At 46.0% G+C, this 24,173-nt stretch overlaps 1 protein-coding gene across 2 annotated transcripts in view; it reads right to left on the minus strand.

Moving 5' to 3' along the window:
* Nucleotides 1–24,173, minus strand: part of NBN (nibrin) — a 90,605-nt gene that overhangs the window by 56,856 nt on the left and 9,576 nt on the right. For both annotated transcript variants that reach the window (XM_069731587.1, XM_069731586.1), the window contains exons 3-6: nt 17,087–17,235; nt 16,492–16,651; nt 3,242–3,345; nt 527–644 (exon numbers count right to left, since the gene is read on the minus strand). In XM_069731587.1, the coding sequence (XP_069587688.1) occupies nt 527–644; nt 3,242–3,345; nt 16,492–16,651; nt 17,087–17,235 (531 nt within the window). The remainder of the gene's footprint in view (nt 1–526; nt 645–3,241; nt 3,346–16,491; nt 16,652–17,086; nt 17,236–24,173) is intronic.

Raw genomic sequence — 24,173 nt, forward strand, 5'->3', positions numbered from 1 at the left:
AACAGGCCCCGGGCCCGCACCACGCCAACAGGCCATGGGCCCACACCACGCCAACAGGCCGCTGGCCTACACCCCACCAACGGGCCCCGGCCCGCACCCCGCCAACGGGCGCTGCCCCACACCCTGCTAACAGGCCCCGGCCCGCACCCACCAACGGGCGCCGCCCCACAACCTGCCAACAAGCCCCCGCCCGCACCCCGCCAACAGTCCGCGGCCTGCATTCTGCTAATGGACACATAGGGAAACTGATTTCACAAATATTTCCTGTCTGTACGATTACATCCCCATGGTTTTGAAAGAATATGTTCCATTAATATAAGTATATTGGGGAAGCACTGTGTGTACACTGCAGGACGGCAGGTGTAAGACATTCCGGCATTGTGGCTTCCGCCCCAGTAGCAGGACATGTTAGTCATCCTGTATATTTTGCTAATGTTACTCAGATATTATCACACAGGAAACACTTTAATATATTTTCGGTCAGGAAAAATAAAGGAAATGTCTCAGGTTTAGATACAGTAGATACCTGCTTTGCTGTTAAAAACAGAACGGTCTTGTCTTTGAAGACTGCTCTCCGCTTTTTGTTTTCTGAGAAATCCAATGACTCGGACTGCAAGGACGGTTCATCGATTATAGGAAAAAAACTAAAAGATGAAACATGTATGAAGAAAAATGTGACATTTATCACCACAAATAGCAGCAATTAAACTAAAGAAACAAGAAAATGATTTACGGAATGTTGAGAAACTAGAAATTAACGTGGCCACAGGCGGCATTAGTTCACTGACTTTAACCCCTTTGTGACAAATTAATTGCATGTGATATGGGTGCTGGGGGTATTTGGAGCAGGCCCAGAAAGTGAGGGCGCCCCATACCCGGGCTGTGTTATACAGCCATCATCTGCTGTAACAGTACAGACTGAAGCTGGATCCAATCACTGCTTTCTCACCATTAGATGCCACTGGCAATCACTGACAATGGTATATACAGTACAGACCAAAAGTTTGGACACACCTTTTCATTTAAACATTTTTCTGTATTTTCATGACTATCAAAATTGTACATTCACACTGAAGGCATCAAAACTATGAATTAACACATGTGGAATTATATACTTAACAAAAAAGTGTGAAAAAAATGAAATTATGTCTTATATTCTAGGTTCTTCAAAGTAGCCACCTTTTACTTTGATGACTGCTTTGCACAGTCTTGGCATTCTCTTGATGAGCTTCAAGAGGTAGTCACCGGAAATGGTCTTCCAACAATCTTGAAGGAGTTCCCAGGGATGCTTAGCACTTGTTGGCCCTTTTGCCTTCACTCTGCGGTCCAGCTCACCCCAAACCATCTCGATTGGGTACAGGTCTGGTGACTGTGGAGGCCAGGTCATCTGGCGTAGCACCCCATCACTCTCCTTCTTGGTCAAATAGCCCTTACACAGCCTGGAGGTGTTTTTGGGGTCATTGTCCTGTTGAAAAATAAATGATGGTCCAACTAAATGAAAACCGGATGGAATAGCATGCCGCTGCAAGATGCTGTGGTAGCCATGCTGGTTCAGTATGCCTTCAATTTTGAATAAATCCCCAACAGTGTCACCAGCAAAGCACCCCCACACCATCACACCTCCTCCTCCATGCTTCACGGTGGGAACCAGGCACGTACAGTCCATACGTTCACCTTTTCTGACGACGCGCACAAGGACACAGTGGTTGGAACCAAAGATCTCAAATTTGGACTTATCAGACCAAAGCACAGATTTCCACTGGTCTAATGTCCATTCCTTGTGTTCTTTAGCCCAAACAAGTCTCTTCTGCTTGTTGCCTGTCCTTAACAGTGGCTTCCTAGCAGCTATTTTACCATGAAGGCCTGCTGCACAAAGTCTCCTCTTAACAGTTGTTGTAGAGATGTGTCTGCTGCTAGAACTGTGTGGCATTGACCTGGTCTCTAATCTGAGCTGCTGTTAACCTGCGATTTCTGAGGATGGTGACTTGGATAAACTTATCCTCAGAAGCAGAGGTGACTCTTGGTCTTCCTTTCCTGGGGCGGTCCTCATGTGAGCCAGTTTCTTTGTAGCGCTTGATGGCTTTTGCCACTGCACTTGGGGACACTTTCAAAGTTTTCCCAATTTTTCGGACTGACTGACCTTCATTTCTTAAAGTAATGATGGCCACTCGTTTTTCTTTACTTAGAATTTGTATTATGGCAAGAAAAAAGCAGCTAACAATCTATTCAGTAGGACTATCAGCAGTAAATCCACAAAAATTCTGCACAACACAACTGATGGTCCCAACACCATTTATAAGGCAAGAAATCCCACTTATTAAACCTGACAGGGCACAGCTGTGAAGTGAAAACCATTGCCGGTGACTACCTCTTGAAGCTCTTGAAGGTGGCTACTGTGAAGAACCTAGAATATAAGACATAATTTCAGTTGTTTCACACTTTTTTGTTAAGTATATAATTTCACGTGTTAATTCATAGTTTTGATGCCTTCAGTGTGAATTTACAATTTTCTTAGTCATGAAAATACAGAAAAATCTTTAAATGAGAAGGCGTGTCCAAAACTTTGGTCTGTACTGTATGTGGCTGGGTGTCGATGCATGCATGTACCTTGGCAATAAAAAAAACATTATATCGATTTGGATAAGGTCACCTATTGTTGAAAACCAACTGAAAAAACCCTTAAAAAATAACAATGTAAATCAACAAACGGGAATAGTATTTAATCCTGTAAATTGTAATAACTGCTAATGTATAAAAACGAATGACGATATAGAAGAGATTGTTTTTTTCTGGATGAAATTCTGACTTGACCATAGCCTCGTGCCTGTTCCCCACTTGATTTTTCTTGGACCACTTTTGAAAGAGACTAGTTCACATTATAAACTTTTATACTGCTTTTTCTACTAATATACTCGCATCTACACTCCCATCATTCGTCTGTGTTCCAGGAAGCAGTGGTCACTTTTTTTTGATCCACTCTTTTTATTAATTAATTTTCACTCATTCATGGCTCAGATGGTGCAGTGCGGAATAATTTGCTATTGACTAAATATACTGAGGTCCAGATGCTGAGCATTCTCTCCATGTTTTACACTGTTTACTGTGTGTTTCCCCAATATTCTGACCTTCACAGTCTGTAAAGGGTCACAGACATGAATAAAGTCATGATTCAGACAGTAAACTATAAGTACAGACTGGAGGAAGACTACAGGGGGTCCCGAGTGCCCCCTGATCACAATACCTTGCAGGTGTCGGCAGCGGCTTCTTCTGCTTGATGGCTTTTATCAGCTCACTGAAGTACTCAGGCTTTATGATGGATCTGCCGCAGATCAATGCACATAATGTCTAAGACAGGAAGGGGGGAAAAAGAAACAGGTGGGTAGATTATTAGATTGAAAAGATGTCATCTATAACATTTAATGCAATTTTTGGATTAAAAATAGACCTTAAAAGTAAAAAAAAAAGCTGCAAAACTAAACTGTGCACATAACAGTCATGAGCCAAAATTTGCAACAAATTGCAATGTAAAAGTCATTAAATTTCTCCTGCAATGACTGCAGAACAATCACCAGGACAGAACAAGATCACCTTTGTACTATGAAAGAAAACTGGATCAGAAAGTTGCAGAACTTGTTTCAATCCTTCACCATTTTCAGGAAAATTGTCAGCGAGAAGAACTCGTTATACATAGAGTTTTGTACAGATCTAATCCTAATTTCCCACATCTGAGGTTTTGTCATAGTGTAGCAGTCTAAGGATGCTTGCACACTACGTTCAGAGGCTCCGTCGGGGATTACATTCGAACCCCCCACAAAACTGGATTTGGGCATATGCACCGACAAAGACTATAATGGTGCTGACAGAATAAAGGTGTGCTCTGCCTTGCGTCATTTTCGGGAGTGTACTCCTACTGAAGCACTACTACGTAAAGCACAATTGACTGGATGATCGCAGCCTCAATTCTCCTAAGGGGACTACTAAATAAAGTAAAAGGTGAAGAAAAAAAGTTTTTAAGAGGTATGAACAACAACAAAAAGAAACAAAAAGATCAAATCATCCCCCTTTTGCCCCATTAAAAAAAAAAAAAAAAGTATACATATTTGATATCATTGCGTTCGTAAAAGTCCGATCAAAATAAAAACGAAATCCGATCAGTACACTGGGAAACAAGATAAAAAATCAAAACGCCAGAATTGTTTTTATGGCCACCGCAATATTGCCATAAAATGCAACAAGAGGCGATCAAAGCATTGTATCTAGCCCAAAATGGTATAAATAAAAAAATCAACTGAGGACGCAAAAAATAAGCCCTCAACCAGCCCCATATCCCGAAAAATGAAAACATTGTGAGTCTCGGAAAATGGCGACACGAGCAAAAATGTTTTTTCTTTCAAATTTTGGATTTTTTTTTTCCACCACTGAAATAGAAAAGAACCTATACATATTTGGTATCTGCGTACTCGTACTGACCTGAGGAATCATATTGTGAGGTCAGTTTAACCATATCGTGAACATGGTAAATTAAAAATACCTATTGTGGAATTGCACTTTTTTTCTTTGCAATTTCAACACACTTGAATTTTTTTTCCCACTTTCCAGTGCATTACATGATAATATGAATGGCGTCATTCAAAAGTGAAACTTGTTCTGCGGAAAACAAGCCCTCATACGGCTATGGAGACAGAAAAATAAAATATATGGTTCTTGGAGGAAGTGGAGGAAAAAATGAAAGTGCAAAAATGGCCAATGGCATGCTAATGAGAAGTGTCCGGTGGGTGTTCATCATCCAGAGACGTCTCCTCTGCTCCTGACTGATGTTTCCAGCCGCCTCCGGCACATAGGACGATATCTAGATCCAGCACATGCACCTTGCAGAACGAAGTGGAAAGGCCCTCATATAATGCTGGACAGCGCTAGAGATCCAGAACAGAGGGATGCGCCAGAGGAAGGTTCACAGCCAGCAGTCCAGGACACTTCACTGGTTAGGTTATCGACATGGTGGACAACAAGGGGGTGTTTATCGAATGACGTGCTCTTCTAGTCACCGGACTGCTACAGTGGTGTGACTTTTGGACGGTGCAGACACCACATCCGGATCCCGTGCAGGTCTCCATGCTGGATCAGCAGAGCTGTTGGAACGATACCTGCCTTCTGTTTCCATTTATTATCTTTAATCAATTTATGACTAAAAAAAAGGAGATTTTTGTGTACTCACCGTAAAATCTCTTTCTCTTAGCCTCTAATTGGGGGACACAGGACCATGGGTGTTATGCTGCTGTCCACTAGGAGGCGACACTATGCATAATCTGAAAAAGATTAACTGTGGCTCCTCCTCTGCAGTATACACCCCTGGACGGCGTCAGCCTTCTCCAGTTTTGTGCAAAAGCAGTAGGAGGAACGGGACATGAATAACATAACCATGCCTATAAGAAGGCAACTATGTGCGAGCTCAAGCAAACAATATGAGAACTCGACAGTAACAACGGCCTGGAAGGGCAACAGGGTGGGATCTGTGTCCCCCAATTAGAGGCTAAGAGAAAGAGATTTTACGGTGAGTACACAAAAATCTCCTTTACTCTGTTGCCTCATTGGGGGACACAGGACCATGGGACGTCAAAAGGCAGTCCCTGGGTGGGAAGCAATGGACGAATATTGTGCAGACAGGCCGCTACACTTGGGGCACCGCCACCTGCAGAACACGTCTACCCAGGCTCGCGTCCGCTGAGGACTAGGTATGAACCCTGTAGTGTTTAGTAAACGTGTGTAGACTAGTCCAAGTGGCCGCCTTACACACTTGTTGTGCCAAAGCCTGGTGCCGAATGGCCCAGGAGGCCCCTACCGCCCGTGTAGAGTGTGCCGTAATACCGTCTGGAAGAGGAGAATTCTTAAGGCGGTAGGTGTCTTGTATGGTGGATTTCATCCACCTGGCAAGGGTAGCTTTGGAAGCTAGCAGACCCTTGCGGCAGCCTTCCGGAAGAAGGAAGAGAGAGTCAGACCTCCGGAAGGACGCAGTCCTAGATACATATATACGCAATGCCCTGACAAGGTCAAGCGTATGCAGAGCCTTCTCCACTCTATGAACCGGGACCGGACAAAGGGATGGCAGTGAAATTTCCTCATTGAGGTGGAAGTGGGACACAACCTTCGGAAGGAAGGATGGGACCGTACGGAGAACTACCTTGTCCTGGTGAAAAACCAGGAAGGGCCGTCTGCAGGAGAGTGCTGTCAGTTCAGACACCCTGCGTAGCGAGGTGATTGCTACCAGGAAAACCACCTTCTGAGATAGAAGGCGGAGCGGGACCTCCTTAAGGGGTTCGAAGGGTGGTTCCTGCAATGCTGTCAGGACCAGGTTGAGGTCCCACGTTTCTAGTGGTCGTCTGTAGGGGGGAACCAATCGGGAAACCCCCTGAAGAAAAGTCCTTACTTGCGGCTTGGTAGCAATGCGCCTTTGAAAAAGTACTGAGAGGGCTGACACCTGGCTGTTAAGCGAGCCCAGGGACAGCCTGGCCTCCAGACCCGATTGGAGAAAACCAAGTACTTTGGGTAAGGAGTAAGGGAGTGGAGTCTGGCCACGAGATTCGCACCAGGTAAAGAAAGCTTTCCAGGTACGGTAATAGATCTTGGCAGAGGCTGGCTTCCGTGCCCTGATCATGGTTTCAATGACGTCCGGCGAGAGCCTTGCCTGGGTTAGAACCCAAGTCTCAAGGGCCACGCCGTCAAATTGAGAGCCCCCGAGTTCTGGTGGTAGAACGGGCCTTGTGATAGAAGATCGGGGCGGTCGGGGAGACGCCAGGGGGCGTCTGCTGTAAGTTGTACGATGTCGGCGTACCATGTACGTCTGGGCCAGTCCGGTGCGATTAGGATGGTTGGAACTCCCTCTTGCTTGATCTTCCTCACCACCCTGGATATCAGGGTGAGAGGTGGAAAAATGTACAGAAGCTGGAACTGGGTCCAGTCCTGAACCAGGGCGTCTGTTCCGAGCAACCGCGGATCGTGTTGCTCGGAACGGAACTTCTGGCCATGAAGTTGGAGACCTTGGCATTGAAGTGGGATGTCATTAGGTCCACATCCAGGGTCCCCCAGCGATGGCAAATCTGGCGAAAAATTTCGGGATGGAGAGACCACTCTCCCGAGTCTATTTCTATTTCTGAGGAAGTCTGCTTCCCAGTTGTGCACACCTGGAATGTGGACCGCCGAGAGAACCGACCCTGTGTCCTCTGCCCAGTGGTTCTCGCATCGCCTGAGTACTGCGGGTCCCCCCTTGGTGATTCACATATGCCACAGCCGTGGCATTGTCCGACTGTATTCTGATGTGAGAGGCTGCCAGTAAGTGATGAAAGGCTCTCAATGCCAGGAGGATGGCACGAATTTGCAGGATGTTGATGGGCATGGTCGCTTCCACTGGGGACTACTTGCCCTGTGGTGTAGGTGCACTGCACCCCAACCCGTCAGGCTCGCATCGGTGGTCAGAACCTTCCATTGACCTGTGAGAAAGGATTTCCCCTTTCCTAGCGAGGTTGGCTTGAGCCACCAGTGCAGGGACCTCTTGGTTCACTACGTTAGCCGAAACTCCCTGTCGAGGGTTTTTGTCCCAAGACCTGAGGATGGCTAATTGGAGAGGCCTGAGGCGAAACTGGGCAAATGGGACGGCTTCCATTGCTGCCCCCATCCTGCCGAGGACTCTCATGGCAAACCGGAGAGATCGAGGGGGTCTGCGGAGGAGGGTGCGAACTCCTAGGTGAAGAGCCAGTGCCTTGACCTTGGGAAGGAGCACTAGACCCCTGGAGGTGTTGAATAGCATTCCCAGGAAGGTCAGAGACTGACTCGGGGTTGGTGATGACTTTTGTAAGTTGACTAACCAGCCCATGCGACTCAGAGTGTCGATTGTAATTGAGACGCTGAGCTCACAGTCCTTGAAGGTGGGAGCCTTGATGAGTAGATCGTCCAAGTATGGAATGACTACTATGCCTCTGGAGTGCAGGACGTCCATGGTGGCTGCCATGACTTTGGTAAACACTCTGGGAGCCGTGGCGAGTCCGAATGGGAGAGCCACAAACTGGTAGTGGTCCTGGTCGATTGCGAACCTGAGACACCTCTGATGGGCAGGTGCAATCGGTATATGCAGGTATGCGTCTTGTATGTCTATGGAGGTGAGATATTCTCCCTTCTCCATGGACGCAATGATGGACCGAAGAGACTCCATGCGGAAGTGACGGACCCGTACATATTTGTTGAGTTGTTTTAGGTCCAATATGGGCCGCACACTGCCTCCTTTCTTGGGGACTACGAATAGATTGGAGTAGAACCCTCCGAAGCGCTCGGCCGTGGGGACCGGAACTATAACTCCTAATTGAAGAAGCGAGGAGACCGCTTGTTGGAAGGCATGAGCCTTGGCCGGTGGTTTTGGGGGGACAGAAAGAAAGAATCGGTCCGGTGGGTTGGAGGTGAACTCTATCTTGTATCCGGAAGACATTAGTTCCCTGACCCACCTGTCTTCTGTAATAGGCAGCCAGACTTGAAGAAAGAGCAAAAGACGGCCGCCTACGGGTGTGGTGTCTTCCGGAGTCCGTGAGTCATGATGAGGAGAAAGTCTGAGATTTTCCTCCTCTGGGCTTGGACTGGGCTGCTTTTGACTGCCAGGTCTTGTCCGACCTTTGCGTCGACCGTGGGTTGTCCCTCCGTGGGGAACGGTTACGATTTTGTGCTGGACTCGAGACGCACCAGCCCGAAGAATTCCGAAAGGATCGGAATCGAGTTTGGCTACGCTTCTTGTAAGTGCGTTTAGGTTTCAGTTGGAGAAGAGAGGTATTCTTACCCCCATTGGTGTTGGATATCATCGTGTCCAACTGTTCACCAAAAAGTCAGCCACTGAGGTAGGGGAGGTGCGTGAGGGACTTCTTTGAGGCTGCGTCCACTTTCCATTCCCGCAGCCAGAGGATACGCTGAATTGTGATGGCGTTTGATGCTATCCCCTGCTACACCCCTTGCCGAATCCAGAGCTCCATGAAGCATGTAATCTGCTACGACTGCTATTTGAACCGCTTGGTCCGACAGCTCAGGAGCGGATGCTTGAAGGCCAGTTTGTAAATTTTTGGCCCAGGCCAGAATGGCCTTGGCAGCGCAAACTGAAGCGAACGCAGGAGCCAGGGATGCCCCTGCAGCCTCGAAAATTGAACGAGCCATGCGTTCTACCTGCCGGTCTGCTGCATCCCTGAGGGTTGGGCTATCTGGCAGTGAAAGGAGGGTCTGTGCTGCTGGTCTAGAGACTGGGGGGTTCACTTCGGGTGGGTCCGTCAATTCCTTGGTATCCTTCTGTGGGAAGGGGTACCTAGCCTCAAGATATTTGCGATTAGCGAATTTTTTCTCAGGCTGTGAAAACTGCTTTTTAAGGATCGCCTTAAACTCTGGGTGGTTAGAGAAAACCTTAGGTGGTTTCAGAGGTCCTTCAAAGGAAATCTTGTGTTCTGGGGCCTCTGGTGGCGGATCAGAAATGTCCAGCACTCGATGGATGGAAGAAATTAAGTTCTCAACTAGCGCTGTATTGCTAGGAGGGATTGGGATCAAGGACCCCTCCGTTTCCTTGTCTGAGTCGGAGTCACAGATGCCTTCCGAATCCAGTGTATCACTGAGACGTCCCCTGCTGGGTGAGCTGGGGCGGAGGCCTTCTCTGGTCGGGGATCGCTGCGGAGATCTGCATTGTTTGTCCCTGGAAGGGGACGGTCTAGGTGACCTGGAACTACGGTGTCTCTCCCTAGAAGGGGATGACCGTGTGCTATGGAATGACGCAGATGGACTTGACCTATGGGTCCGCTTGCGTCCTGGCCTAGACATGGATGTGCCAGGGTCGTCCTGTCCCTGAGTCAAGCTCTCCCTTTGCTGGGTAGCGGTCATAGCCGAGGCATGACTCTGCAGAGCCTGAAGCAATGTGGAGGTTAGGTTATCTATAGATTGCATCATAGATTGCGACATCTGGGTGACCCATTCCGGCGTGGCATTAGACACTGAGGCATTAGCAGGGGCTTCTTGGGTCTGCGACACAGTAGTCTGAGTGCAGCCCTGGCAGTGCGGGTACATGTTGCCGCTGGGAAGAGCAGTCCCGCAGGCTGTGCAGAATGCATAATAGCAGTCCTGCCTGGTTCTCTTGGACCTTGAGCCCGGCATAGTGCACAGAGTGCAAAAGGGCTGGCTATGCAGAGCACCTTACAGGCTATGCAGAGCACCTTACAGGGGCAGCTATGCAGAGGAACCTTATAGAGGAGCCTTATAGGGAATATGGATTCACAGCCGAGTAAAACAACCCAGCTGTGATCTTACCCCACCAGTTTGCTCCTAGGTCCAGTGCCGAAGATCCACAGTCCTGTGCCCCCCGGAGACTGCTGGCCTGGTCCTGCTGACCGGGAGATGCAGGGTTAATCCTTGCTGCAGCAGAAATGGCAGCCGAGGAAGGAAGGGGGCGGAGAGTGAGGAAAAAGGCGGTGTCTTGATCCACCCCCTCTGACACTGTAGAGTGTCATATTTGTCATCCGGCGGGGGGGGGGCGGAGAGGAGGATGCAGCTTCAGCTAGGCCGAAGCCGGGGCCTAAATTAGATACCTGATGCCCAGAAAGGCTCCAGGCCGGCGCGGAAGTCCGGGAGGGGGTGGGATCTGAACCGGACCCCCCTGGATTTGAAGGCAGGATAGCGGTGGGGCTATAAGCGGGAGGGGGGCCCTGTAAGGGGTCCCCCTGAGGCAGTATAGAGCTGGTGCTGCCGCAGATACAGGGCGCAGGGAGCCCTGTGTTTCTTATGCGACACTAAGCAAAAACTGGAGAAGGCTGACGCCGTCCAGGGGTGTATACTGCAGAGGAGGAGCCACAGTTAATCTTTTTCAGATTATGCATAGTGTCGCCTCCTAGTGGACAGCAGAATAACACCCATCGTCCTGTGTCCCCCAATGAGGCGACAGAGTAAAAAAAACTGTCGGACAATCTCTTCAATGGCAGCTGAACCTTAGGAGCTTCCAAGTCCATCAGACTAGTCCTAGATTGCAGGATTAGGTGCATGTATAACACAAATCTTGCATTACTGTTACATGTAATTGTACGGCCTAAGGGAAGGCTTTCCGCTTTTAAGTAAGACTTCTAAAATAAATGACAAAAGCCACATATATTCCAGTGATTACTTGTATTTATGCCGCAGCAAGGTCAGAACATGAGCAGCAGATAAGAACCCACGGTCGCTGGTGTGAAATCTTCTACATCAGGCTGGGAAGGGAAATGTCAGAGGAAATGTCTAATTTACAAACACAGGGACGTGGATCCGGTTAGGAAAATACTATGTGGCAAGTTGCCATATTACAGCATATTTCATGCTTTCATCTGGGGTTCTCTACTTATATCATGCTCATTGACAGCCGGCTCCCCGCTGCCTAACTGCAGGGAGCAAACTGTGGATCAACATGACATCTGCAGTGACGCCCAGATGAAAACATGAAACAAGCTGTAATATGGCAACTTGACAGTGCATTATCGACATACTCCTGCAATTCTCCAAACCAAATTGTAACTAAGGTCAACAGGAAGAAAATGGTAAAATGCTGATTTATTTAGGCACCAGCTTGAACCCAAAAGACATTAATCTGTAGGTAAAGTCAATTTTAACATACATGGAAAAAAAAACATATCAAATTGGTGGAATGAGATGTACTGCATTATCTGATGCAGATAAAATAGAAAAAAGACATAGTTCACCACTGCACCTGAAGAAACGCTTGAAAATTCTCAGTAAGGAGGTGCTCAGATTCCTCAAGGCCGGTATCCTCAAGTGAGGCAATGGAATATGAGAAGGATTGTGATCCAGGCCAAAAAATAGGTTAAAATTAGGGTTGATGAAATAGCTTTGGGTAAGAGCTTATCCGAATAGCTATAGCGCTTCCCGAATAGCTGAATCGGTAACCTGATACCTAAAGAAAAAACTAGGAAAAGTATACGCAAAGAAAACAGGGATCACCAAAAATTGTTGAATAATAAAATACAAAGTTTCTATTTCAAGACTAGAAAACACACAAAAACAATTAAAAATCCACTTGGGATAAATCACACAGAAAAAAGATCCAAAAATCAGAAGTATAATACTCAACAAATACCCACAGGCCGTAATGAATAAAAGAGTCTGCTAGATAATAATGCAGCGATCTATATACTGTTCAATGAACTCATGCTGCTACCACTGCATAGAGCAATACTTAAATGGCTCGCCCATACACAGACCACACCATAATCTTATGGGGGTAATGACTAATTAGAGCAAAGCAATACTGCCCAAAAATCCTGGTTCAGTATGAATAGAACCGCAAATAATGCAAAAAGGTCTGAGACCAAGAAAATATGCAAGATGATATGAAAAGGCAAATACCAAGCCCTACAGCAGTCAAATAGTCACCCCTTTGAAGCAAGCAGTCCGGCCTAGAGGGTACATGGACCCACGTGTTAAGACACACACAGTGTTTCTCTCATAAATACCAGCTGGTTCATAATCGTGGAGCGGTAGGAATCGCAGCCCGTCAAGATTGTCACACAGGTGCATGTTGAGTATTCACCCGGAAGTAGAGAATGGAGGTTATAGCATGTGGAGCGCAAGTGCAGACAATGGATTAGACGGAAGTCACAAGTCCGTCCCGTAATTGCAGCATATAGAGCACACGCGCAAGCAAGGGATTGGACAGAATTCACAAGTCCGTCCCGTAATTGCAGCATATAGAGCACACGCGCAAGCAAAGGGTTGGACAGAAGTCACAAGTCCGTCCCGTAATTGCAGCATATAGAGCACACGTGCAAGCAAAGGGTTGGACAGAAGTCACAAGTCGGTCCCATAGATAGAAACGCATGCGCTGTGAAGACAGAGATATAAGGAACACAATGCGCAAGCGCAAACCAAGGAACAGAAATCAGAGATCCAAGTTTCTGATTAATAGTACATATGAGAACGCAACACATATCAAAGTTAGACGTACAGACACTAAATGTATAGCAAGAGCCAATGTATGAAAATAGATTAAATCAAATACGCATACCCATTATATGGAAATCAGAGGTCAAAATATGCGTATAAATGCTGGTGCTGAGAGGACAAAAATTGAGATGTAGCAAAAAAGGACCATAATGGGAAAATATATACGGTATATAAACTGAAGGTAAAACATTGTTATACAATAGTAAAGTGAGAGCAGCATGTGTACAAAGCACAATCCAGCTATATAACAATAATAGTAAAGAACACAGGGGACTTAAAGATGATTTTAATAAAAAATGCCAGTGTACTTCATCTTCCCAGAATCAATTATAGATGTTACGTAATCCATGTTGAAGGACCTATAGCCCTAGAATAGACTAAAAGAAAAAGGGGGGAAATGAGACACCTGGATCCCTGGAGCGCGCCCGATAATCAGTCACAACACACAGGTTCTCCGTGTATGTGCTGTGACTGTCACACAGCCGTGACACATGCAGCTGCGGCACGGAACAGCTGATTATCGGTCCAGGTATCCGGGTTCCCGCTGCAGCTATTCGGGAAGACCTATAGCTATTCAGATAAGCTCATATCCGAAGCTATTCGCTCATCCCTAGTTAAAATTCCAAATGTATTCAAAGCGGTCCATTAAAGAGTCCATACAAAAAATGGGAATATAATAGCATTTTGAAACTTAACGCGTTTCAGACTCAAGTAAGGAATTTGCAGAATCCAAAATGCATAAGGTGTCTTGAAGCGATTGGATTCCCATTTTATGGTATGTACTGTTTAATAAACTGGTTTGAATACATTTTTTTTGGTGTAGGATCACAATCCTTCTCATACGAGATGGAGCTCTGTTTCAGACAGTATTATGACGGTTGTATTTTCCCCCTTTCACTTTCATGTCCCAGACACTGGCTATAAGAAGGGGTGGCATTGTCCATTCATTACATCGTCGCCTGAAGACAATAATAAAAGCAGTTTCGGTTTGTATGTTCCTTTTTGTTTTGCATGGATCTACATGTGTCGCCACACCAAACAGCAAGAATTTCCCGAAAGAGGACAAGGAAAAGAACAGTTTTTCTCTTATGTCCAATTTGTCTTGATGGATGGATCTCCCTCCACTCATGCGGTAGGAAGGGGCTGACACTTCCCCCTGAGCCGATCTGCTTTCATGCCCACTCTAAAACTCGTCTTGCGGAGCCAATGGTAAATCTGTAGGATTTTCCACGTGGCGGTGCACTGCTGGCAGCATTATGGAAGCAGTATTATGGGCATTAGCTTAGAACTACGACATGTAGTGTATTCTCCATACAAACCTCTTATGTCGCTATATAAGTGCCTTTCAAATAAAATCCAGCATCTCAGAAGTATTAAGCATGCTAGATTATCAGAAGATCATGCCATAGATTACACCGCACTGTGGCACTGATCTGAAAAAAAGACTAACCGGCTCATATTGCGGTCTTCGTTTGAACCGGAAGTCACTTTCTCAATGTACAGTGGCATGTAAAAGTCAGGGCAACCCTGCTCAAAATTACTTATAAGCAAGTTGAAGATGAAATAATCAATAAAAGGAATAAAGATAAAGATGACATATTTCCTTTGCATTTTAGGCAAAAAAAAAATATTGTAGTTTAGCATGGTTAGTACCTAGTAGCACCCCTTTTGAAAGTATCACAGCTTGTAAAAGCTTTTTGTAACCAGACAAATGTTTTTCAATTCTTGTTTGAGGGATCTTCATCCATTCTTCCTTGTAAAATTGTTCCACTTCTGTGAGATTCCTGGGTCATCTTGCATGCATTGCCATTTTAAGGTCTAGCCACAGATTTTCAATGATGTTCAGACCAGGGAACTATGAGGGCTATTGTAAAACCTTCACCTCAAGCCTTTTCAGGTAGTTTATTCTGGATTTTCACGTGTATTTAGGATCATTATTTATTTGTAGAAGCCATCCTCTTTTCAACTTTTGCATACTTCTGACCCTGAATTTTATGGTGAGGACGCAGGAGAAGTTTTCTTCTGATGACTCTTCTATGAAGGCCATATTTGCACAGGTTTCTCTGAGCAGTAAAACAATGTACCACAACTCAAGAGTCAGCTAAATCTTTCTGAAGCTCTTTTGCAGTCAAGCGGTGGTTCTGATTTGCCTCTCTAGCAATCCAAGGAGCAACTCTCTCTAAAATTTTGCTTGGTCTTCCAGACATTATCCTGACCTCCCCACTGTTCCTGTTAACTGCCATTTTGTTGCTTACATTTCACACTAAGGAAAGGGTAACTTGAAAATGCTTTGCTATCTTCCTATAGTCTTCTCCTGCTTTGTAGGCCTCATCATTTTAATTTTCAGAGTGCTAGGCACCTGCTTAGAAGAACCCATGGCTGCTGGTTTTTCGTTAAAGGTTAGAGGAGGCTGGGTTTTTATAAAGCTGGGAAAATAAGGTCTGAAACCTTGGTGAAAGTTATCTGAGAACACAAATCTCCAAGGGTACCCAAACTTTTGCATCAGCCCATTTTCCTTTTAGTAATTTTTAAAATGTAAAAAAAGGTCAATATATTTATTTTTTTCCCTAAAATACAAAGGAAATGTGTCATCTTTAACTTTAGGCCTTTTACAGATTAATTCATCTCCAACTTGCTTAACTGTTCACAATAATAGTGATTTTGACCAGGGGTGCCACTGTACACCTATGGAGGCTCGTTTTGAGGCTTCATAAACTTAGACTGATGGAAGTAGCACCACCCCACCTACTGGCAAACAGGCAAAGCTGAAGTGCCACCTCATGGGACCCAAACGGCTCTGGACACTGGAGAAGACGGCGATTGGTAAGTATTTTAATGCACCATTAAATGGAAATTAGGAGGGATTATGAAATAAAAAATTTACAAAAACTTTTTTTTTTTTAAATTTGCCAGAATCTCCATTGGCATACAGCAAACGTCAGATCCAAGCCTCCAATTCTCAACGCATAGTCCCATCTATTGCATATGCATGTGATGTGTTAAATGTTTTTTTTTAAAGGTTTTTAGAAGATAAAGTCACCTCGATGCACAATGGGCAGCATGGTGGCGTAGTGGTTAGCACCATTTCTTTGCAGCGTTGGGGTCCTGGGTTCAAATCCCACCAAGCACAGCATCTGCAAAGAGATTGTATGGGTTCTCCGGTTTCCTCCCACACTCCAAAGACATTCTGATAGGGGATGTAGATTGTGAGCCCCAATAGGGACAGTAATGAGGTCTGTAAAGTGCTGTAGAATACATGGCGGTATATAAATAAATGTCCTGCATTCGAGGAAGATTTATCAACCATGTCATAAAATGTGTTTTTTTTCCTGATCGTGAAAAATGGAAGTAAACCTATTCCAGGAACCGTCATGTGGCTTGGAAACTTCTATACATATGTGTTTTAGAAAAAGAACATTTTTGAGCCCATACTTTTCAATTAATTTCCATTAAAATATTGATTTATTTTACAGAATTAATCTCTCTACTGGATTCATTTACCTTGATAGTCACTTTCACAGATGTCATAACCAGATGTGTGCAGTGCGGAGTCCAGTTATTCACAATGTGGCCTCCTAATGACAGCACGGACTGGGTTAGAGAACTCTTCTCTGAGCCATTTAGACAGGAGGAACAAGCCACCAGGGGCTCATATATCACCCTAGAGGAAAGCACAGGAGAACATCATACATCCATGACCTATGTACTTCATGCCTAAAACAGACTTACATCCCGTCAGGAAAAAGCAGAGAAACTATTTCTATACAAAACCTCGTGAAAAAGGCTGCCCTACATTACCCTGACGGGATCCCATTCTATCTTTTTCACCACATTGAGTGCCAAGTGAAACATATGTCCTATACCTAGAAATGCTGAACACATAAAAATGATAACCAATAGCAATAAATTTATATTTTTAATAAAATACACATAAATATTACCAGCTTCATTTAGTTACACTGATCCTGTACTTGGGACTATGCAAGTAGAATAACTAACCCTATAATACATTTATGCAGTTTGGTCTCCAGATATTTCTTCTAATTACACCGAAAAAACAAAAAACAAACAGCCTCAGTAACGAAGACGCTCTTACTTGAAGGTGCTGTTATAGACCCCAAATGTGATCTTGTCTCCAGATTTCAGGGGCCTGGAGCTGCCAATCTCCATCTTTTCTTCATTGATAAAAGTGCCATACTTGGAGGAGTCCTTAATCGTTAGAGTAGGGATTATGTCTGGTTGACCCTAAACAAAAAGCACAAGACTGGATGATACCGTGTGACTACTCACCACCTCGTCCGATGCTCCCTGCTGCCATTTATACTCTACAATGAACCTACACGTGCATTCTTACTAAGCTCGCTGAGCAATATTTTGCAGGTTTCCTATCCATAAATTCAATGATGTCATCACATCCATCACTAATTACATCACAACTGTTTTTTCCCCTAGAAGAGTTTCAGCTTTTTCTTGCGACCACTTGAACGGAGGTTAACATCGTGTTACATTGCCATATTGAGAGAAAAATACGATTGTCGCTGCTGACAATAAGTCCAGAACCGTACACCATGCACTCAGATCTAGTGATGAGCGAACGTGCTGGGAAAAGGTGTTTTCGGCACATGCTCGGGTGCTAACCAAGTGTCTTCGGCGTGCTCAAAAAGTATGCTCGAGTCCCCGCGGCTGCATGTTTCACAGCTGTTCGACAACCGCAACACATGCAGGGATTGCCTGTTTGTTAGGTCGAACATCCGCGGGACATGCAGCCGAGGGGACTTGAACATAATATTCGAGCACGCCGGAGACACTCTGCACCAGAGCATGCGCCGAGAACACCTTACACATTCGTCACTACTCAGATCTACCGGATGTTCTAAAGTGTGGATGACGGTACAGAAGCGACTACGGGGTCTCATTCAATATTTGTTTTGCCCACTATGGTTTAATCCTTACTTGGCACGTTTACATTTTTTACAAGAAGAGGTATTTTGGGGAAGGTTGGGTATCAGGTAAATTCAGGTTCTGCAAAGCAATCTAGTAGCTTGTGTAAAATGATTTGCATGTCTGAGTCTATCGGCCACTGCAGTGGGACAGCCGCCTCTTACCGGATCGGAGATGGGGATACCAAGCGCAACAGGGTCTTATCCAAGGAAGGAAACTGGTAATCGGTGAAAACAGGGAACTGCTCACCCATCGGGGTTGTATTAGCCCACAATGGAGGAATCAAGAGGAATGCGGCACCATGTTAACCATGATAACTAAGATCTTTCTTCTGGGGGCTCCACGACTCTCAGCTTAGCCAACGTGGTTAGAATCCTCCCCGACTCACTCCGGGCTTACAGAACGATTTAAGACGGTATTTTCTACTACTTTTTATTGTTCCTTTTCTTCCTTTTGATCAATTAAATAAAGAACTCGATCCTATAATCACGCCAATACTTAGACATCTCTCCTTTCATCAACTCCAACCACAGAGATAATTATCTTTGTCCCTTGTTTTTTTTACCCTCAAATATATTGTTTCCTTTTACACATTGATTACATTTTTTTTTTTAAATCCACACATCATCAATAGAAATATTTTAATTCTATATTACACATATTGTATAATATGGTTGTATGAAATGGTTACTAGGATGTAGCAATTTTTTAACATTTTGTTTTTCATGCAACTTTCTTCTTTTTTTCTCTTGTAACTTTATTGAAACTGTACTGGCATTCAGTTTGTTTGAGGAGCGTTTCCTCAGTCCTTTTGGTGCCCCACCCCCTTTTTTTTTTTTTTTGTTGACTATTCTGTCCTGATCGTTGTATTACTTTATTACTGTGGTTCTCCAGAGGAAGAAGTTGAGCTTTGAAAAACGTAGAGAATAAACCATTGTTCTTTCCTTCTACATCAGTAGCGCGGACTACGACCCCCACTCCCCAATGAACGGTCTCTTACCTGACGGCATACTCTTCTTTTGATTAGCCAGCCGGGCCACATCGTTGTTGCGGCCTGACGCACATGTGATGTCGCACCAGACCTGCTAATCAAAAGCAGAGCCACAGATGCTGTCAGTTAAGAGGCGGCTCACCCGTTCTCGTCCGGTAGCCACAGACCACTGATGTGGCCACTGGACTGGGATGTCCTAATACATTCGCACTAACTTGAGTACCGAAAAGCGCCAATGTTCTATATCTGAGGCTCCGCCAAGCAGAAATGTGCTCAATTTGGGAATATATAGGCATCTACTAGGTTGTCGAAATTGGAGATGGCCTTGGTGACCACAAATTTACCTGACTAAGACAGACACATTGCTACAGTCCTTTTCTACCAAACCACTTGATAAGTTAAATGGCTGTCGGACGTCCCTGACTTGACAGAGGAGGATTGGCAGAAAGTTGGGGGCTATTACTACACTTCAGTTGTGAATGCCACAGATATTCTGATTCAATCCAAATTCCTAAGCAGGGTGTATTACATGTCTGAAAGGCTTACGAAAATAGGTGCCAGTCTGTGTGATTTGTGTGTCAGATGTATGGCAGAAAGTGGCACATTCTGTATGGTCATGTTCTAAAATTACAGAAACAATTAGATTTTCCTAGGTTCCCTTGATATAATGGTTGACGTAATAACCGAAAACCACGAAAAGATCTTTTTTAGTTTTACACTTTTTTTGTACAGGTAAACCAATCATTATGGCCTGGCAGTCATCTGATACACAGTGTTACTCACTGGGTGCAACTGGTCAATAAATATGTTCTGCCGTATAAGACCTTGTACGCCAACAGGAAATGTGCAGACAAATTTGAGAAAGTATGGGGAAGGTGGTTGGAAATGACAGATACAGCTCTGTAAGTCTATGTAAGATCATATAGAAGGAGGAATTTGCTCCACAGTGATCTGGTAACTTCCCAAGTTCACGATGAGGACAGCTGGTTTGGAGGGTCTGAATGGAGGAAAACATCAGGACCATATTGTCTTATATCTAGGCATGTTGCAGAGGGCTATAAAGGATAAGCATGCATTACTGTGGTGGGATGAACCTCAAAACAGTTTGTGATGTATTATGTTTATTATTGTATTATATGAAAAACTCAGCAAACAAAAAACGAAAGAAAGATCTACACGCAAGACATTCCCTCTGCCACCGAGTCCTCCTCACTCCTGACTATTTTTCTGCCACTTCTCCAGTAGTTACTGTATTTGCCGTGCTGTGGAGTCAGAGTTGGTGTCCATTTTGGTGGAGTCGGTGCAAAATGGACCGACTGCTAAAATGTATAATAAATTGGGTTCAGTAGTTCAGTGCAGGATGTGCTGTACAGGTTTCCAGAATAATTTGGGAAAGTTATGAAATGTCCTATGAATGTGTTCTGTTCCTGATGTAAGGATATTGGCTTTTAGTTGAGATGAATCTGTGCTGCATTTTATGCAAATGCTCAGCAGTGACCAGAGCTGTGGAGTCGGAGTATGTACATGCTCAGTAGTGAGGCAGTGCTGTGGAGTCGGGGTATGTACATGCTCAGTAGTGAGGCAGTGCTGTGGAGTCGGGGTATGTACATGCTCAGTAGTGAGGCAGTGCTGTGGAGTCGGGGTATGTACATGCTCAGTAGTGAGACAGTGCTGTGGAGTCGGGGTATGTACATGCTCAGTAATGAGGCAGTACTATGGAGTCGGAGTATGTACATGCTCAGTAGTGACCATTGCTGTGAAGGCGGAGTATGTACATGCTCAGTAGTGACCAGTGCTGTGGAGTTGGGGTATGTATATGCTCAGTAGTGACCAGTGCTGTGGAGTCGGCGTATGTACATGCTCAGTGGTGAGGCAGTGCTGTGGAGTCGGGGTATGTACATGCTCAGTAGTGAGGCAGTGCTGTGGAGTCGGGGTATGTACATGCTCAGTAGTGAGGCAGTGCTGTGGAGTCGGGGTATGTACATGCTCAGTAATGAGGCAGTACTATGGAGTCGGAGTATGTACATGCTCAGTAGTGACCATTGCTGTGAAGGCGGAGTATGTACATGCTCAGTAGTGACCAGTGCTGTGGAGTTGGGGTATGTATATGCTCAGTAGTGACCAGTGCTGTGGAGTCGGCGTATGTACATGCTCAGTGGTGAGGCAGTGCTGTGGAGTCGGGGTATGTACATGCTCAGTAGTGAGGCAGTACTGTGGAGTTGGGGTATGTACATGCTCAGTAGTGACCAGTGCTGTAGACTCGGAGTATGTACACACTCAGTAGTGACCAGTGCTGTGGAGTAGGAGTATGTACATGCTCAGTAGAGTGGCAGTGCTGTGGAGTCGGGGTATGTACATGCTCAGTAGTGACCAGTGCTGTAGACTCGGGGTATGTGCATGCTCAGTAGTCACCAGTGCTGTGGAGTAGGAGTATGTACATGCTCAGTAGAGTGGCAGTGCTGTGGAGTCGGGCTATGTACATGCTGTGCAAAAAAGAAAAAAAAAAAAAAAAAAAAAAAAAAGGAGCATGAACCGCACCTCCAAAAATCATACGTTGATCTAAAGCCGCCAGGCAAAAATTTATATAACTGAACATGAGGTTTTCAGTTTAACATTCTGATCAGACTGTATGACGCCCACTGCCACGTCATGGCAAACCTCGTAGTGGGTCCTACCGCCCTAACGGAGCGGAGCCGTGCGGCGACCACCGCCACAGCGGCAATGCACCAGCAGGGCAGATGGCCTGTTGCCCCATAGCACCCATGCTGCAAGACTGAGCCCCCATGACTCCAGACCGCGCCGCCCCACCAGCACAAAGCCACGGCAACAATGGCCGCCACACAGCACCAGCACCAAAATGAAAGGAGCACTGAAACTCACCTTCCTTTTTGGAGGTGCGGTTCTTGCTCTTTTTTTCTTTTTGTGCAAAGTATGTTCTAGTCTCTTTCATGGACCAGCACTCCTCCGATTTGGCACAGGTGATTTTAATTAGCAGGAGACTACAAAGTAAGGGGCCTAGCCCATTTTGGCTCTCACCTAAGAGCTGGAGGAAGATGAATTTCAGTGCTCTTTTCATTTTGGTGCTGTGTGGCGGCCATTGTTGCCGTGGCTTTGTGCTGGTGGGGCGGCACGGTCTGGAGTCGTGGGGGCTCAGTCTTGCAGCATGGGTGCTGTGGGGCAACAGGCCGTCTGCCCTGCTGGTGCATTGCCGCTGTGACGGTGGCCGCCGCACGGCTCCGCTCCTATAGGGTGGTAGGACCCACTACGAGGTTTGCCGTGACGTGGCAGTGGGCTTCATACAGTCTGATCAGAATGTTAAACTGAAAACCTCATGTTTAGTTATATAAATTTCTGCCTAGCGGCTTTAGATCAACGTATGATTTTTCGAGGTGCGGTTCATGCTCTTTTTTTCTTTTTGTGCAAAGTATGTACATGCTGTCATGCAGTGACCTCTGTTAGAGGTAGGGGGCGCTGCATGGTCTTCCCAGAATATGCATGGAGGGGTATTGAGGCCATAGGAACGCATGGAAATCGCAGGCATAACTGTGGTGATAAGTCAAAGTCTGGCACTATTGTGAATGACCAGTATGTGTGTCGCAGAGGAAGATACTCTGTGCTGTCAGCCTGAAGTAAGGTTGTTCTGGGACCTGTAGTCCCACAAGTAATTGTATTGTTTTAAAGGGAGGCTGGCAGGGCTAGTTATGAGAGCTGGGCGGGTCAAACTACCCACACATTCACTCCCACCTAGGGGGATGGTTACAAGCATATAATGTGACCAGGGTGTGGGTCACATGTCTCTGAGTATGGACCTGAATGGTTCTGTGCTGGAAGCTCCTGGAAGCCTATGTGTTGGGAGTGCTAACTTCCTGAATAGCATGTGGTGGGGCTTTGGGACCAGGTGGCCTGTGTGTTCGACGGTCCCAAGTGGGGACGGACGTCCTGAACAGCACCTGGTGAGGCCGTGGTCATGAGAGGCCTCTGTGTTGGGAGGTCCTGTGTGCGTGTGTGGACCGGATCCCTGAAGATTACGAGGTGAGGCCAAGGACCTGCAGAGCCAGTGACGACTGCTGTGTGGGGAAGCTACCGTCCTTCGGTGGGTCTGGACTGACGGATGTGTGCCTGCCAGGCAAGTTGGTGAACCCCATAAGGCAGTTTCCCCAGGAGAGGGGACTGACAAGGAGTCAACAGGTGGAGCAGGAGCTCCCGTAAGGTACCTCAATAGACTGATGGTGCTTATGATGTTCCATGAACTGTGTGGTAGCCCACGGCAACTGGTCAGAAGACGGCCAGCGTGTTTAGTTGCCACAAACTAATGATGTGCAACTTAATGTGATGTCCTGACACAGTATGTAATGGACTGTTTTGTGTGAAAAACCATGACAATGTGCATTTATCCTGTTGCCAAACGAGTATTCCCCTAGCCGTTGGCGAGTGCCATCTCACAATGCTCAGTAGTGACCAGTGCTGTGGAGTCAGAGTATGTACACGCTCAGTAGTGAGGCAGTGCTGTAGAGTCGGGGTATGTACATGCTCAATAGTGAGGCAGTGCTGTGGAGTCGGGGTATGTACATGCTCAGTAGTGAGGCAGTACTGTGGAGTCGGGGTATGTACATGCTCAGTAGTGACCAGTGCTGTGGTGTCGGAATATGTACATGCTCAGTAGTAAGGCAGTGTTATGGGGTCGGGGTATGTACATGCTCAGTGGTAAGGCAGTGCTGTGGAGTCGGGGTATGTACATGCTCAGTAGTGAGGCAGTGCTGTGGAGTCGGGGTATATACATGCTCAGTAGTGAGGCAGTGCTGTGGAGTCGGGGTATATACATGCTCAGTAGTGAGGCAGTGCTGTGGAGTCGGGGAATGTACATGCTCAGTAGTGAGGCAGTGCTGTGGAGTCGGGGTATGTACATGCTCAGTAGTGAGGCAGTGCTGTGGAGTCGGGGTATATACATGCTCAGTGGTAAGGCAGTACTGTGGAGTCGGGGTATATACATGCTCAGTAGTGAGGCAGTGCTGTAGAGTCGGGGTATATACATGCTCAGTGGTAAGGCAGTACTGTGGAGTCGGGGTATGTACATGCTCAGTAGTGAGGCAGTGCTGTGGAGTCGGGGTATATACATGCTCAGTGGTAAGGCAGTACTGTGGAGTCGGGGTATGTACATGCTCAGTAGTGAGGCAGTGCTGTGGAGTCGGTGTCTATACATGCTCAGTGGTAAGGCAGTACTGTGGAGTCGGGGTATATACATGCTCAGTAG

Source organism: Ranitomeya imitator, chromosome 6 (genome assembly GCF_032444005.1).
Source record: "Ranitomeya imitator isolate aRanImi1 chromosome 6, aRanImi1.pri, whole genome shotgun sequence".
Lineage (NCBI taxonomy): Eukaryota > Metazoa > Chordata > Amphibia > Anura > Dendrobatidae > Ranitomeya > Ranitomeya imitator.